The sequence below is a fragment of the Lolium rigidum genome, chromosome 1 (genome assembly GCF_022539505.1).
Source record: "Lolium rigidum isolate FL_2022 chromosome 1, APGP_CSIRO_Lrig_0.1, whole genome shotgun sequence".
NCBI classification, from domain to species: Eukaryota; Viridiplantae; Streptophyta; class Magnoliopsida; order Poales; family Poaceae; genus Lolium; species Lolium rigidum.
Genome location: NC_061508.1, coordinates 323,519,498 through 323,535,252, shown reverse-complemented (window position 1 = coordinate 323,535,252; position 15,755 = coordinate 323,519,498). Strand labels below are relative to the sequence as shown.

At 43.2% G+C, this 15,755-nt stretch overlaps 1 protein-coding gene across 2 annotated transcripts; it reads left to right on the top strand.

Annotated features, from left to right (window-relative positions):
- The first annotated feature begins 2,760 nt into the window (after positions 1–2,760).
- On the top strand, positions 2,761–12,326 carry LOC124698751. 2 transcript variants are annotated; one of them, XM_047231191.1, is made up of 16 exons: positions 2,761–3,050; positions 3,961–4,112; positions 4,213–4,477; positions 4,811–5,036; positions 5,129–5,300; positions 5,368–5,541; positions 5,774–6,043; positions 7,807–8,226; positions 9,200–9,223; positions 9,309–9,382; positions 9,487–9,541; positions 10,245–10,619; positions 10,733–10,864; positions 10,945–11,090; positions 11,313–11,384; positions 11,548–12,326. In XM_047231191.1, exons 2-16 carry the CDS (start codon positions 3,963–3,965, stop codon positions 11,699–11,701), a joined length of 2,709 nt encoding a protein of 902 aa, XP_047087147.1. In that variant the 5' UTR covers positions 2,761–3,050; positions 3,961–3,962; the 3' UTR covers positions 11,702–12,326. The 2 variants fall into 2 exon arrangements, with proteins under 2 accessions (XP_047087147.1, XP_047087152.1); XM_047231196.1 differs by having other exon boundaries at positions 2,762–3,050; positions 9,203–9,223.
- The last annotated feature ends 3,429 nt before the right edge of the window (positions 12,327–15,755 follow it).

The following is a 15,755-nucleotide window of genomic DNA, read 5'->3' as shown; positions in this document are numbered from 1 at the left end:
GGAGATCGCCTCCGGCACCTGCCGGAGAGGGGAATCATCTCCCGGAGGACTCTACACCGCCATGGTCGCCTCCGGAGTGATGTGTGAGTAGTTCACCCCTGGACTATGGGTCCATAGCAGTAGCTAGATGGTCGTCTTCTCCTAATTGTGTTATCATTGTTGGATCTTGTGAGCTGCCTAACATGATCAAGATCATCTATCTGTAATGCTACATGTTGCGTTTGTTGGGATCCGATGAATAGTGAATGCTATGTTATGTTGATTATCAATCTATCATCTATGTGTTGTTTATGATCTTGCATGCTCTTCGTTGCTAGTAGAGGCTCTGGCCAAGTTTTTGCTTGTAACTCCAAGAGGGAGTATTTATGCTCGATAGTGGGTTCATGCCTCCATTAAATGCAGGACGATGTGACGGAAAGTTCTAAGGTTGTGGATGTCTTTGTTGCCACTAGGGATAAAACATCAATGCTATGTCTAAGGATATATTTGTTGATTACATTACGCACCATACTTAATGCAATTGTACTGTTGTTTACAACTTAATGCTGGAGGGGTTCGGATGATAACCTGAAGGTGGACTTTTTAGGCATAGATGCATGCTTGGATAGCGGTCTATGTACTTTGTCGTAATGCCCAATTAAATCTCACACTACTCATCATAACATGTATGTGCATGGTCATGCCCTCTTTATTTGTCAATTGCCCAAGCTGTAATTTGTTCACCCAACATGCTTATTCTTATGGGAGAGACACCACTAGTGAGCTGTGGACCCCGGTCCATTTTTTACATCGAATACAATCTCTTGCAATACTCGTTCTCTTGTTCTCTTGCAAACATCATCATCCACACTATACATCTAATCCTTTGTTACAACAAGCCGGTGAGATTGACAACCTCAACTGTTACGTTGGGATAAAGTACTTTGGTTGTGTTGTGCGGGTTCCACGTTGGTGCCGGAATCCCTGGTGTTGCGCCGCACTACACTCCGCCACCATCAACCTTCAACGTGCTTCTTGGCTCCTACTGGTTCGATAAACCTTGGTTTCTTACTGAGGAAAAACTTGCCGTTGTACGCATCACACCTTCCTCTTGGGGTTCCCAACGGGCACGTAAGCTGCGCGCCAGCATCAGTTAGCACTCGACTTTGGCTTTATAGTAATAGGTCTGGTTATGTGCTCCGCATGTGCGGCGTGAGTCGGTTTGGTTGGATGTAAGACTTTGTCTATGGTGCTGATTCCAGGTGCAAGCACGTACTAACTTTCTTTCGAAATAAGTTATCTAAATATTAACTAGACATACTTAAATTGTAGATATATCTATATTTAAATAAAGTCGCAACAGTTATTTTAGAACGGGATAGTATGTAAAAGAGGACACGCATGCCAGCGAGGCGTAGGCCACTGGCTAGGGGGAGCCTATACACCGACCTGATCGGTGGGTGCAACACACCACACAGCCCCCACGATTCGGGTGGCTCAGTAGGCCGCGGCCCATCGCATCAGGTGAGTTTTTCTTTTTCTTTTTTTCTTCCTTCTTTTCTATTTTTTATTTTCTGTTTATATTTTCTTTTTTTAAAATCTAAAACTTTTAAAAGAATTTTTTGAGACAAATTATTTCACAAAAATTTGAATAGTTTTCTAAAAATGAACAATTTTTAAATTTGAACATTTTTTAACTGAACAGTTTCAAATTTGAACCGTTTTAAATTTTGAACAGTTTTTAAATCTAAACAATTTTGAAATTTGAACATTTCCTGATTTTTTTTGAATATGAACAATTTTTTTAGCTTAAACAATTTTCAAAAATTGAACATTTTGTTACTATGAACAAATTTCAAATTTGAACGATTTTCAGATTTGAACATTTTTCAAATTTGAACAAATTTTAAATTTGAACTTTTTAAATTTGAACAAAAAAATAAACAGAACAGAAACAAAAACAAAAAAAAAGAAACCGAAAAGAAAAAGGGAAAAAAAAGAAAGAAAAAACGAAAAAAAAATAGAAAACAAAAATAAACTCGAAATTGGCCAACCAGGCCGGCCCATACCGCTCGCGGGGGTGCACGGTAACAACCGATCTGGTCGGTGTATAGGAAATGCTTGGCTGATTTTGTTTTTGTTTTTGTTTCTGAGGGTACCTCCATACTGCAATTATCAGGAAAGATTTTGTTTTTGTTTCTGAGGGTGCCTCCATCGGCACGGATGAAAGACCCATGGGCCATGGCAGTGGCAGGCCCGTATTTGCAGGCCGCATAGGGACAAGCTACGCAAGAACCGCCGGAGCAAGAAGAGGGTGCTCTGGCCATGGCGGTGGCGGCGGGTTGTCGTCCGTCACTCATCACCGTCGCCCCGCTGGATCAAGCCAACCTCGCCATGGTGGATCAACCGAAGACGTTTAGCCGCGGCCCGTGGAAACCAGCCGCCGCCGACGGCGACTGGCATCCCTCCGGCGGAGATCGACGGGAGGCGCGCCGGAATGAGCGCCTGCACAGTCCCCTCCCCACCTGCGAAAGATCAAGCCCGGTTTAAGGTTTGTATACACTACTAGTAGTAGTTCAATGCCTCTGGTGTGTACTGACTAGTGAGTCAAATACCAACCAAAGTAGGATTGTACACCGACTATAATACCAGGGACGGGGGAGGGACTGTTTCTTCACATGCAACGCTTTTGTTTATCTGGTTTGTGCTGATACCAGAGGCGTTTGTTAAGGCATGGTTTGGCAAGCAGAAATGATATTCCCAGTTGTCCTGGTATTTTAGTGCTCATCTAAGGTGGTTAGCATGGGTGTAGCTGCCAGCCATCACGTGCAGAACCAATAATCAATGTGTCAAGTTGTCAACTGTGAGGTATACTCTTACTCTGGTTGGTCTTCTTGATGTGGACCTCTGCTGGACTTATCTCATCACACTGAATCCAGTCTCATCACCTCTCCTCATCTCTTCACCTCTCCTCATCTCATCACCCTGAATCCTGTCTGTCCTTGATCCTCTCTTCTCGTTCGGAAGGTTATTCTCCCAAGAAGCTAGCAGCGTCCCTACAGATCTTAAAGGTTAGTGCTTCAGCTCTTTATCGGTTGGTTCCTTTTTGAACAACAAACCACTCTTCAGTACTGAATTTTTGGATGCTCCTTTGGATCCTATATGTGTTTTCGCTTTAACAAGGAGACCCACGGTAACGGTGGTTCAAGCTTGTGGGCATAGATCTGTATTCAACAAAGGAGTGGAAAATATACATCTATTGCAGAATTATTGATTTGTAGGCACTTCATTAAGCAAAACTCATTAGCATCTCGAGGCGATTCATTAGTATCCTCTGAACCAACACACATGTATAGATGCGCCAAAACCTCCAATTTGCACACAAGTGATACCAATGAAGATACAATTCATTGCCACCAGATGATGAGCTTATGTCTTTTGTGCTTTGTTCTTATGTACTCTTATTCTACAGCGCGCACTTGTTCGATCTAGCTAGGACCTTTCACCTGAACTACCACATGTCAGAATTTAGTGTGTTTGTTTGGAACAATATCCATTCATTAATGTTGTTTCCTTTCTCTTAGAAGAGAGTTTTGACTGTTATTCGATAAGCACATACTTATAATCTTGTTAAGTACGTAGATCGGTAGATGCACTCATCGCACTCTTTCCCAGCCCCTTAAAGTTAAATAAATGGTTGCAAAATAAGTGTCCACATATAATTGGTCAAATGGCCACATCTTGTAGATGGTTCACCTGGTATTTTATTAACTCCTCAAATGCATGGAGCAACTGATTCACTCTGAGGTCTGCTATAGGGATCGAATTTTACTGGAGAGCAAAAAAAAAGTAGATCGAACGAGAGTAGTTTTTCCAAGCTCACGTGTACATACCATCTCAAATTGAACTTATATGATGATATCTGTTTAAAAGAATTTGTACTTGCTTTTATTTTTCCTAAAATAGTTTTTGTGTAATCAGAAATGACTAGCTTACATGATGAATTGGAGAAGAAACTGCAAGATCCAAATGCAACACCAATGTCTCTTCCACTAGAATTTTTGAAAATAATCACATGCGATTTTTCCACCGAGTCAGAACTCGGTAGAGGTGGTTATGGAGTGGTCTACAAGGTATGGCCAATTCTCTTATCTCCACTATTAACTGTAAGCAGCAGTGATCACTAAAGGACAGATGTACATGTTATGATGAAAGATTTAACTTACAATACAGGGAGTTCTTCGGAGTGGGAAAATTATTGCTGTCAAGAAGCTGTTCGAAACACTTTTAAAACATGAGGCGTTCCAGAATGAGATCAGTTTTCTTATGGGGATTAAGCACCAGAATGTAGTGCAGTTTGTAGGTTACTGTGCAGAATCAAAATGGGAAGCGATTGAGCAACCAAGTGGGAGTGGGAGACATATTTTGGCTGAAATACAGAAAAGGTTGCTCTGCTTCGAATATGTATCCAACAAAAGCCTCGACAGACATATTGCTGGTACCGTCAATGAACAGACTATACATTGTTTATTTCTCTCTATGTGTCATTTCTTAAGACACTTCGTTAGAACAATATTTATGTTAGCTACTCGCCTAAGGGCGACCGGTCTATATATTGGTACAATAAAAACTACATAGAATTTTATTTCACCACTATCAGGTGGCACAATTTCACCATATACAAATGGAGAGAAGATGACATGGAGAGACGAGGCATCTTTTGTTATGGGATGTTATATCGGCATATCTTTTTATAGGAAGGAAACACACTCAAAATATTAATTCTGAATGTGTTCATAATTTCTTTTCTTTTGTTTGTCAACCTCTACAGATAGATCTTTGGACCTTGAGTGGAATATTAGATACAAGATAATCATTGGGATTTGCAACGGTTTGTATTTCCTTCATGAGGAATGTCGTATCATTCATTTAGACCTTAAGCCTGAAAATATATTGATGGACTCTAATATGAATCCTAAAATTGCGGATTTTGGTCTATCACGGCTCTTTAGGGAGCAACAATCAAAAGTTTTCACTGATAATCGTGCGGGAACACGGTAAGCTACATCGCTTGCACCTATATTGTTTTTCCTTTTCTCAGCTGCTTGTTTACATTTGTAGTGCTTCTTACATAAAATTTCTGTTACAGCGGATATATGGCACCCGAATACATAAACCAAGGCCTAATCACTAAGAGGGCAGACATCTTCAGCCTGGGTGTTATAATAATAGAGATAGTCACAGGGCGTAGGGAATATCCAAATTTCCAGCTCGATAGTCCTGAGAGTACTGCTACATCTTGCCAGCATTTCACGGAGGAAGTATGTTGAATTAATCCAGCCTTTGCATATGTCCCATCATTCTATCTGAGTGGTTGCAAATATGTAGGTACTTGGTAGTTGGAGGTATAAATTTGAATCCAGAGTGAAGTTTATATCAATGGAAAAATATATCCAGCAAGTAAAGGAATGTATCAGCATAGCCTTAAAATGTGTGGACCCTGGTATGGAGAAAAGACCTACAGTGAAGGATGTAATTCAAGTGCTTAACGCAGTAGACAAGGTATGATTAGTATTTTATATGATCTCCTAACTAATCTTATGAAAATATTTTACAGGAAGACTTTACACTAAACAGTTCTTGTATGTCTATTTCATACTGTATCATGTTCCATCTTTATCTTGCTATGAAAAACAATGCAGATTCACAAATATCAAATAAAAAAGTAACTTACTTAAATGAATCTTAATTTCATTTGTTGAAATGTCTCACTTGTTGTGTCCGTATTACATAGGTGGAAGTGAGCAAAGAGTTGCCTTCAGAAATGCAGTGCATGGACAAGTCGCAGGTTCTAGACACTAATGCAAGCAACGAACACATACTGCACAGTATCACTGAAGACATGTCCAACATTAAGACAGGTGATACAGTGGGGGAAGTGAAGAAATCCCAGGATTGTTTGCTGCCAACGCCGTTGTGGACGTCAAGCACTAGCAGTCAGACTCATCAAGAGGCAGCAAAGGAGTCTAGTGAGCCACAGCAATCAAGTGACAAAACCAGTGAGGTGAGCCAACTAATAATACTAACTTGCCAAAAATGAGTATCTGATTAGTGGTCAGCGCAAATTTTCTTTGTTTGTAGTCAAGTACCAGTAATTGAAAAATATTGTGAGTTAATTATGTAATGATTTAATACTATAATATAATTTACATTGTAGTAATCCTATAATATGTAGATTAGACTAGCTTAAGCTTCTTTTTCTGCACTTATAAATTATCTCCAATTTTCTAGCTCTCTGTCTGAGATTTGAATCACCTAGGTTGATCCTTCTGCAGTCAAGATTAGATTTGTCCTATTCTTCTCCACCATCATCGAGCCAATTTCTCAAGTAGTTTCTCAGAGAAGCACTAACACTAGTTATATTGAGCGGCGTAACAGTACAGGAGTCAGACTTCTCCCTGATAGCACACCAAGCCCAGAATACACGGCCGCTTACACTTGAAAGAGATTCGTAGACAAGCTGCTGCTGTCTCCAAACTACTGCAGCCCCATAGGACCATCACTACAAAGAGATTCAAGGCCGCCGTCTGGACACCCAACCACCTTCCACAGCCTGCGCCCCCGTGTCTGCTACCCTCAACCACAGAGCCAACAACCAACCGCGGCGAACCCGTCACACCGCAAAGGTCAAGAGATTCAAGGCGACGCCTCCAACAAGGTAGTGACGCTTCCATCACCGCCGCGTGCTCCCGATGAATCTTAGGTTTTTATCCGGAGAATTTGAAGCCACTTGCGTTGGTCGGGATCGAAACTCCACCGCTGCAGCTTACGCAGCGGCGAATGCCCTGCCTGGGCGTGCCCAAAGCTACAGTCGCTGCTCCGGGGCCGACGCCCCAGCATCCTCGCCCGCATCAGAAGCATGCCAGCCGTAGGAGGACCTCCCCAAACCAGCAGCCACCACCCCCTGCATCTCCTCTCAGCATAGGGCCTCCTTGCGCCCGCCCCTGCATCTCCGCACAGCAGAGGGCCTCCACGTGTCCGCCCATGCATCCTCGCCCTTGAACCTGGCTGAGACTGCTGCTCCCGCTCCGCCAGACGCAGGGCCTGCCTCCTCCAGCACCAGGTCCAACCGCCCAGCAGCAAAGACAGCCGCCTAGCAACAGCAACCGTAGCCCACCCGGCCCAAGCCGAGCCAGACCGGGCCCGCATTGCCGCCGCCTGCCAGGCCGCCGCAAGACTCCTCCACCGCGGCCTCCATCGTTGTCGTCCCCAGCGCCGCATCCTGCTCCTTCAACCACGGGAACTCGAGCTGCATCCCGCCGCCGTGGGTTCCCCAATCCCGCGAGCAAGCCACTGCCGGCCGGAGAAGAAACGGGTCCTGCCGCCGCTGGCTCTGTGCGGGCTTTGCCCGGCGGAGCCCACCGGCGATGGCAGAGGAGGAGGTAGGTGGTGGTGGTCGGACGGGATTTTTGCTCGCCCGTGTTGCCAGGGGAGGGAGCGAAGCAGGGGCTTGTTCGGGATTGTTTTTGAATTATGCTAAGTTGCTAGTATTCTTTTCAGCGAACATGTCCTCTTTTTCTATATCTATAACTTAATGAGATTTATGGATATTTCCCCTGTATTTTGCAACACACACACATGTCTACATGTGTGGGGCTGTGTTGTGTGCATATGTATACTGTCTTTCTTGTACTTGCAATAGATTTCCATTTCAAATGTTGAAAAGGGCAAATACCATGCAGAATCAATCATGTTTACACATTAAATTAATAGGAAATTTGCAGGAAATATGCTGGGGTGTTGACAACGTGAACTTTTTTTTTGCAGCTAATCCCGGACTCCAGCATGATTCTTGACATCCACCCGCTTGAGCTCTGGTTTTTTTTTGAAAAATATAAGATTATCCCATGCTCATTTGACATAACAAACAATACAGATGAAAAAATGGCATTTGCGCTTAAAGAGAAGAGCAGTGAAGAGACGTGCTTCTTAAGGAGATGGCCAACGTTTGGCGTCGTGGACCCGAGGACCACTTACACTCTCGTACTGATAATGGAGAAACACTGGGAGCTACCACAACAAAGAAATGTTGATTTAATCTTGCACACCAGTACATACTGCGAATCTTCTAGCGACGAAAATACGTGCATACAACATTTTCAGAATGCGGAACGGTTGGGGATCACTGTGCATCAGGTGACTCTAAAATGTGTTTGTGCGCCTCCTCGAGGAGTGCCAATATTTGAGGTGAGCTTGTTCTAGTAACTTTGTTTTTTGCGATAATTAAAGTATTGGTTACCACGATTATTCAAACCTTGTTAGGGCAAAACTGCATTAAACACGTAGAGTAAACATGATTGAGTATGTACTGTCTTCCATCGTAATGGCCCCACTGAACACTAAACTGTACATATACCTTGTAGTGCACCAGAATAATGCTCGAACTACTGAAATTGGTCAAGATATAGGATGCTACGGAATACGATTTCTTCAGTATATGTTTTACCTAATAAAACGGAATGTTTCAGCCGGTATCAGAACAAAATTGATATAACCATGTATAGATGAACTGGTGAAGTATGTTTACAAATCAAGCACCTGCCAATAATCCATGACAAACATAACTGGTCTTAGATAGAAACAAAAGAGGTAGGAGTGTATGGCTTACTATAAATACTTCTTTCTCGTCAATTTAGAAACAAGGTACTTAGTGATTATAGGTCAAACAACTTAGAAATAGTTATTTCTCATCAATTTAGAAATAGTTATTTCCTAGTCGACATTGATAGCCGTCTGATTGAGATCTTAGAGGTTCTCGTTTTTATATTAGATGGTTCTTAGAGGTGACCTAGAAATAGTTATTCTCGGCCACGTCATAAATGGCATATTGTTGGGTATAGAATAATGTACTTTTGGAGTAGAGATGCTTTTACTGAAAGGAAACAACACTGCCAATTTTTTTTGTACCAATCAGTCCAGAAAGTATTCAATACTATTTCTAATCTTAGCAAGTTATTCACAAAGCCATGGTGAATGAGAAAAGTTAATAATATTCTAGTATATTAGATAGTAGAGGATTCAAGGCTATCGAGAAAGATGTCCCAGCTAAATTCATTTTTTTTGGTTGATTGTGTCGTGGCATTGAATTGAAATAATGCTGCTTCAAGGATGAGTTGATATGTACTAATGCTTCCTTTCGTTTCATGCATGGACGATGTAGCAGCCAATCCCACCTTCAATAAAGGCATGGTTTTGCTTCTTTTTTCTTCCCTGGATTTTGTATCTTTGAGGTGGTTTTTCTAATGTTGACAAGAATTTTGTTTGGTCAGATCATATCGATGGTAGATTATTCCACATTTGGACGTATGACCGAGTCCGTGGATGCAAATCAGACTGAGCCATTGTGAGTGTGTAGCGTACAATGAGCAATCAGATATTAGTAGCTCTGTTTTCAAGTGAGTGCATTGTATGCGATTATCCCGCACTAAATACCTTCTCTTTGTACAGGATTGCAACAGCTGTTTATACTGGGTATGTTTACATATGGAACTGTGACACGCAGGCAAGTTACTCCATACTGTCTCAGCAGTTATTCAATACTATCTCTTGATTGCCAAGTACCAAGAAAAACCTATGGTTGTTTATGGTAGACGGAAGCCATAACATAAACCTATGTCAGAAGTATTGAACTTCTTTTTGCAGCTATTAGGTCATGTTCAATAGTTTAGACAGCCATCGACTGTAGCACCCTCCAGATCATCTATAGATGGTTCTGTAGACTGCTTGTACAGTGGGGCTGTATTTTCAGGTGTCTGTAAAAGCAACTGACGACTGAGTTCATGGAGCACGATTGAGAAGTTGTACACTACTAGTACCGACAGCCTATGGTATAACGAGGAAACAACCGTCGATAGGGAGCGCTTTTCACGCCTATCGAGCATCTGCCGAGTTGCAGACGACCTGGGTCTCTCTCCTCGTTTTTCCACCTCCACCTCAACCAAAATCTTACGTGGATGCTCTTATAGACAGCTGATATTGGATCATTGTACATGCCCTTAAAGCCTCCTCTGCTCATGGTAGTTCTAGAATTGCTTTTTACCGTACATTTCAGGGGAAACCACCGCAACCATTTTCAGTTAGTAGTGTTATAACTACCCTGGGTAATGCAAATTGTCGTCACAAAAAGCTCAATTTGCATTGAAAAAAATGTACAATTATTTGGTTTACGTTGGACTAACAGAAGACTCGTTTATATCTACTGGCAGAAATATGTGGGTTCTATTAAAATCAAAGAGGCACATACTGCAGTTCGGTCTTTTAAATTTATTGCACGTAACGGATGGCTTGTGGTTGGAACTACCGATGGTTTCATCTGTGTGTACAATTATAAAAAGGAAATGCAAGAAACGACGAGTTTCAAAGCGGGTGATGAAGTGCAGTCACTAGCCATTCATCCAACCAAGTCATTTGTGTTGTCAGCATGTACTACTGGAATAAAGCTTTGGGACTGGGACGGGGGATGGTTCGGCTGGAAATGCATGCGAACTTTTCAGGAACACTCAGGCTCTGTCTGTGCAGTTGCATTTAACCCAAAGGACCACAACAGTTTTGCTAGTGCATCTCGAGATTGCACAATAAAGGTTTTGCTTTTTCTCTCTTCTTTCTCCGCGAAGGAAAATTTGACGTAATGAAGATGGAGTATGCATCGTTTTCTACCATGCCTTGATTGCAAGCTCTTACGACTGGTGTTCAGGTTTGGAGTCTTGATTCTCCCAATTCCAAGTATACTCTATATGGGCATTCTAGCTGCGTGTATTCCCTGGATTTCTTCACACGTGATGGTCAGCAGTATTTGATTACTGGCTCAGGGGACAAGACTGCCAAGGTATTCTATTTCATTCAAAAGAATATTTATACACTTCGTTTATAACATTATAATAATGTGTGCCTTATTTTTCTAACAAGGTATGGGACATGCACAAGAAAGAGTGTGCCGGTACACTACCTCATAACTCTGCAGTTATGTATGTCCTTTCCCATCCCACACTTCCAGTTCTAGTAACAGGTACAGAACATGGCCATGTTCACTTGTGGAACTCCATTACTTTCAGGTAATCACCAGAGTACGTTATTATGAAAAATGCCTCATAACCCCTTTAGAAGTTTTCTTCCTTACACCTCACTGCACATATTTGAACTAATACTAGTATCATGACTGTGTTACTGAATGTTACAATGAGTGCATGTTTGACAAGCTTTGCTTGCAAACAATTTTTTTCCATGTGATATATTTAATTCTTATGGTATCTTAGTGACTGCTTCACATTCCCCAGGCTCAAGAGAATACTTGCCATTGGGAGCCCTTCACGGGTTGATGGTCTCGCATGTTTCAATGAGTCAGGAAGGTAATCAGTATTTACTGTTCTTCTTGTTTTTTTTTTCTTTTATTGTCTAATAGTAAGATGATTCCCTCATTGTGACCTTAGCTATATCCATGTTGTAGTCATTTACATCATAATTGTTTTCTATGATTCTGGAGTAGTAAATCACGTGCTCTTTATCTATTAGGGTTGTGGTTGCACATGATATGGCACTATCAGTGATAGAAATTCAGGATGAAGAAGAACAAGGTGGTAGGACGACATCGGCTTCATTAAGCTCTTTATGTGTCGATCTGATAAAGAACAAGGTAGCGATGATGAAGAAGAAGAACAAGTGGTAGCAGCGGCAATGACATCCCCTCTGTTAAGCTACATACGAGAAGAATAAGTGACCCGTAAGTTCGCGTCATAGGTGTTTCCGCCACTACTGACCCGCTACCTGTAGCTTGGTCGACCGGTCGAGTTTGGGCATGCATTTTGTCACTCGGGTCAGTGTAGCGCTGAGGAGTGCCACGTCGAGGAGTGCTGTGTGGAAAGGAGTGCTGTGTGGAAATACAAAGTACGTAAGGGCACGTACAATGGGGTGACATCAGCCTTCCCTTAGCTAAGAGAAAAGACATTTTCTCCATTGTACGACATGTCTTCCCTTAGCAACGTAATTTCCTACCAATTTTAATTGATTACCATTAATTGTCAGGGAAGGCTATAAGAGATAACGCATTGTATGACTTATATCTATTGTCATCTCTAGATGATGTGGCGGCATAAGGGAAGGCATGCCTTCTCTACCATTGTACATGCCCTAAGATCAACATACATTGACGTCGGTTGATCTGCCGGGGTTTACCTTCATTCTCGTCCATGCATGTGTGCACGCTATAAAAATTCCTTCTACAACAACTAGCGGCTCACCTCCACAAAGGAACGTCAGCGCATCAATATACTCTCTTTTTTGAGAATAGTGTATCATATACTTGGTCCGCTTCGCACATGAGTCAAATTGCGAAGACTATGTATGTTACTCCACGATCACACACAAGTCCGATGATAACTAGCAAAAGTAGCATATTTTATAGTCAACATTGATATTCATCCGATCGAAATCTTCTTGTTCTTTATGCGACACGGATCTCATTTTCATATTGGATCGTTCTTAGCACTGACCTAGCAGCATAATGTTGGGTATATATTAATGTACTCCCTTAGTTCCACCAAAAGTGTCATACATCCGAATTTAGACAAATTTTAGACAATTTTTTTTTTTTGAGGTGGACGGGGGACAAACCCCAGCGCTTGTTATTATTACCCAAAAAGGCCAAGCAGCCGGTATGTATATACAAGAATACAAGATGAGAGAAACATGGGGGGAGGGGAGAGAGAAAGTCATACCACAACACGAGAGAGGATGAAGGACCGCAACACGTCGAGGGGCGCTCGGTCGGTGAGGCGGAGTCGCCACCGCCAAAGGGAGAGGTCATCGCACACCCTCCTCGGCGTCGAACTCGTGGAGTGGGTCTCGCCATTGAAGATGAGGTCGTTGTGGGACTTCCAGGTGGACCAGAGAATCGCCACAGTCCCAACACGCCAAGTGCTGGCAGGGACAAGGGGGAGCCTGAAGATCTTGGAGAAGCTTCCCGCTAGGATTGGGACGTCCAGACGGGACCAAGTCGCCGCAGAGAGGTGGCAGTCGAAGAATAAGTGCATGTATGTCCACATGCAACACATGTCGGAGGGGGCGCAGCTCTTGTGGAAGAGGTTTGTGCGCGTGCTCAAGCGGCCGATGTTAGCCAAGTACACGAAGATCTTGATCTTCGTAGGGATCCTGAGGGGCCAGGACACACAAGCGGAAACATCGGGCGGGCATGCCGACGTGAGGGAGCGGCAGGCCTCACGTGAGCAAAAGCGGGGCGCCGAAGGAGAGTCGATGGAACGTCGATCAGGGCCACCCTGGAGCGAGGTGCAGTTGATGAGGCAGCGGACCATGTGGAGCTCCGTCTCCGCAACAGCAGTGTGGCGAGCCTGTAGCTCCAGGCCCAGGGTGACCATAGAGGCCACGGTGGCGTGCCGGCGGGTGCTGTGGGAGAAAAGGGCGGGGAAGCGCGTCGCAAGCGGCTCGCCAAGCAGCCACTTGTCGAGCAAGAAGGACGACGTGGAGCGGCCGTCCACCACCGCCACCCTGGTGATGGCGTGGTAGTGGGGAAGGCACTCATCGACGATCTTCTCGAGGAACGAGAGGGAAGCGGAGAATCCCCCAAATCACGACCTGTGTGAGAGTAGTACAAATTCTTCCAAGGCAGTGGGATAATTTTGGTGAAACAAAAGGACTACTTTGAGAGAAACTATCATTTATAGAAAAGAAATCAAGAGGGCCAAAACTTTTTGGACCATGCATCTTTTTAATGCAGAGGCTGGAGGTCTTAATCTTTTTTCGATAAAAAATCAGTCCGGAAACGACTCAATACTCTTTTGAATCTTAGCAAGTCATTCACAAAGCCATGCTAAATGAGAAGAAATTAATAGTATTCTATATTGGATAGTAGAGGATTCAAGATTATCTTTTTTAATTGCACTCAATTCTATATTGGATAGTAGAGGATTCAAGATTATCAATAAAGATATCTGCGCTAAATTCATTTCACTAGTAGAAAACTAGGCTTCAGTGTAGATCTTTTGTCCCGGCCCAGTCTGAAGCCGGGAAAAACAAGCCGGCCACGTCGCCCGAAATCACCGAGAAGTTACGGGACCTTTTGTCGCGGTTCTTTAAGATATTTTGTCCTGGTTGAAGCCTTCAACCGGGACAAAAGGGTCTGAGGCCTTTCGAGTCTTGCTGGCAGCTCTTTTGTCCCGGCTGGAGACACGAGCTGGGACATAAGGTCCGACGGTTCGTTCCCGCGTGGAAATCGATCGTCTCGGCATTACTGCACACGGAAACAGAGAGGAAGCAGAACGATCGCCGCGCAGGAATTTGCATCGCCGCCCATGGGCGGATCCAACCTATAGTCTAGGCGGGCAGCTGCCCCCACTCAATTTTTATTTACCTTGTAATATGCTAAGCTAAAAACTGATTTGCCCCCACTTATAAATATTATTTGCACCAGTTATCGTATTTTTCCCCTCTCAAAAATTGGCATGGATCTGCCCTTGTCGCCGCCGACGCCATGACCGGCCTTTTCACCTCCCTCTCCCCTATATACATGCCTTGTTCTTCCTCAGATCTCCATAGCCACCAAAACTGCACCATTAGCCCCGGCTGGCCCTCATGAAACCCGAAATGGTCAAGCTCGCGCGCGCCCTCGACTTCCCTGTATCTAAAGTCTACTACGATTTCATGGAGAAGATGAATTTCAAGGTCACGTACACCCTCCGTGGCGAAGAGGGTGGAGAGGTGGATCCGTGCCGTCAAGAGGGATTTCCTCGACGCCGCGGAAATCAAGGTTAGTTTTCCACGGCTTTTGTTATCAAAGATATGTAGCTTAAAATTTAGAGATATCATAACGCATCCAAAATCCCAATGTAATTTTTTTATGTGTTTGAAGGTCGTGGGCTTGGACCGCGAGTTCACCGACCCTTGCAAGGGTAACCAACGCGCCGCTGTCCTGCAACTCTCCGTCGCGCAACATACTCTGGTCTTCCATATTGTGCATGCCGATGAAGTGCCACAACTGCTCATCAATTTCCTTGCGGACAAGAACATCAGATTTTGTGGCGCGGCAATCCACAATGATGTGGATATGTTGCAGACTTACGGAATTATTATTCCGTCTACGATCAACCTGCAGCAGATCCTCCAGAACCCGTACCAAGAAAGCAGAATCCGAGTTTGTATGATTTGACAAATCATTATATTGGGACGGGTCTTGAGCAGAAGAAGAAGTTTAATTATAAGAAGAACAAGCCGCTGAAGATCGTCAAGGAATTAGAAGAAGAGGCACTGATTTTTGGATGGGTCGATTTTCCCTTGAGCCATAAGCAACTGCAGTATGCCGCTCTCGACGCTCGCGTCGGCTTCGAGCTGGGTAGGAGGCATTTTCGGCCACTTGGCTACAATATCCATATGGATCGCCTCAGACTTAAAATTTATGAGTAGATGCATAGTGGTGTGGTGTCTGCCTTCTATGTATAAATCACCGCGATCAATATATTAAATCTTTCTATTATATAGTTATTTAAATTCCTCACATACAGTACTGCAGGCATAACCAAGCAATTTCAAACTGAGTTCATATATTGCACTTTACTATACTGATACAATGTTAAATATGGGGAAAGAAATATTATTTGATAAGATCTTTCTGAAGTGTTACTTCTTCTTAACACTTGATAATAATGTCATATTATATGAATAATGCATATATTATTTGATAATAATATTAATAAATGAATAAAAATAAAATT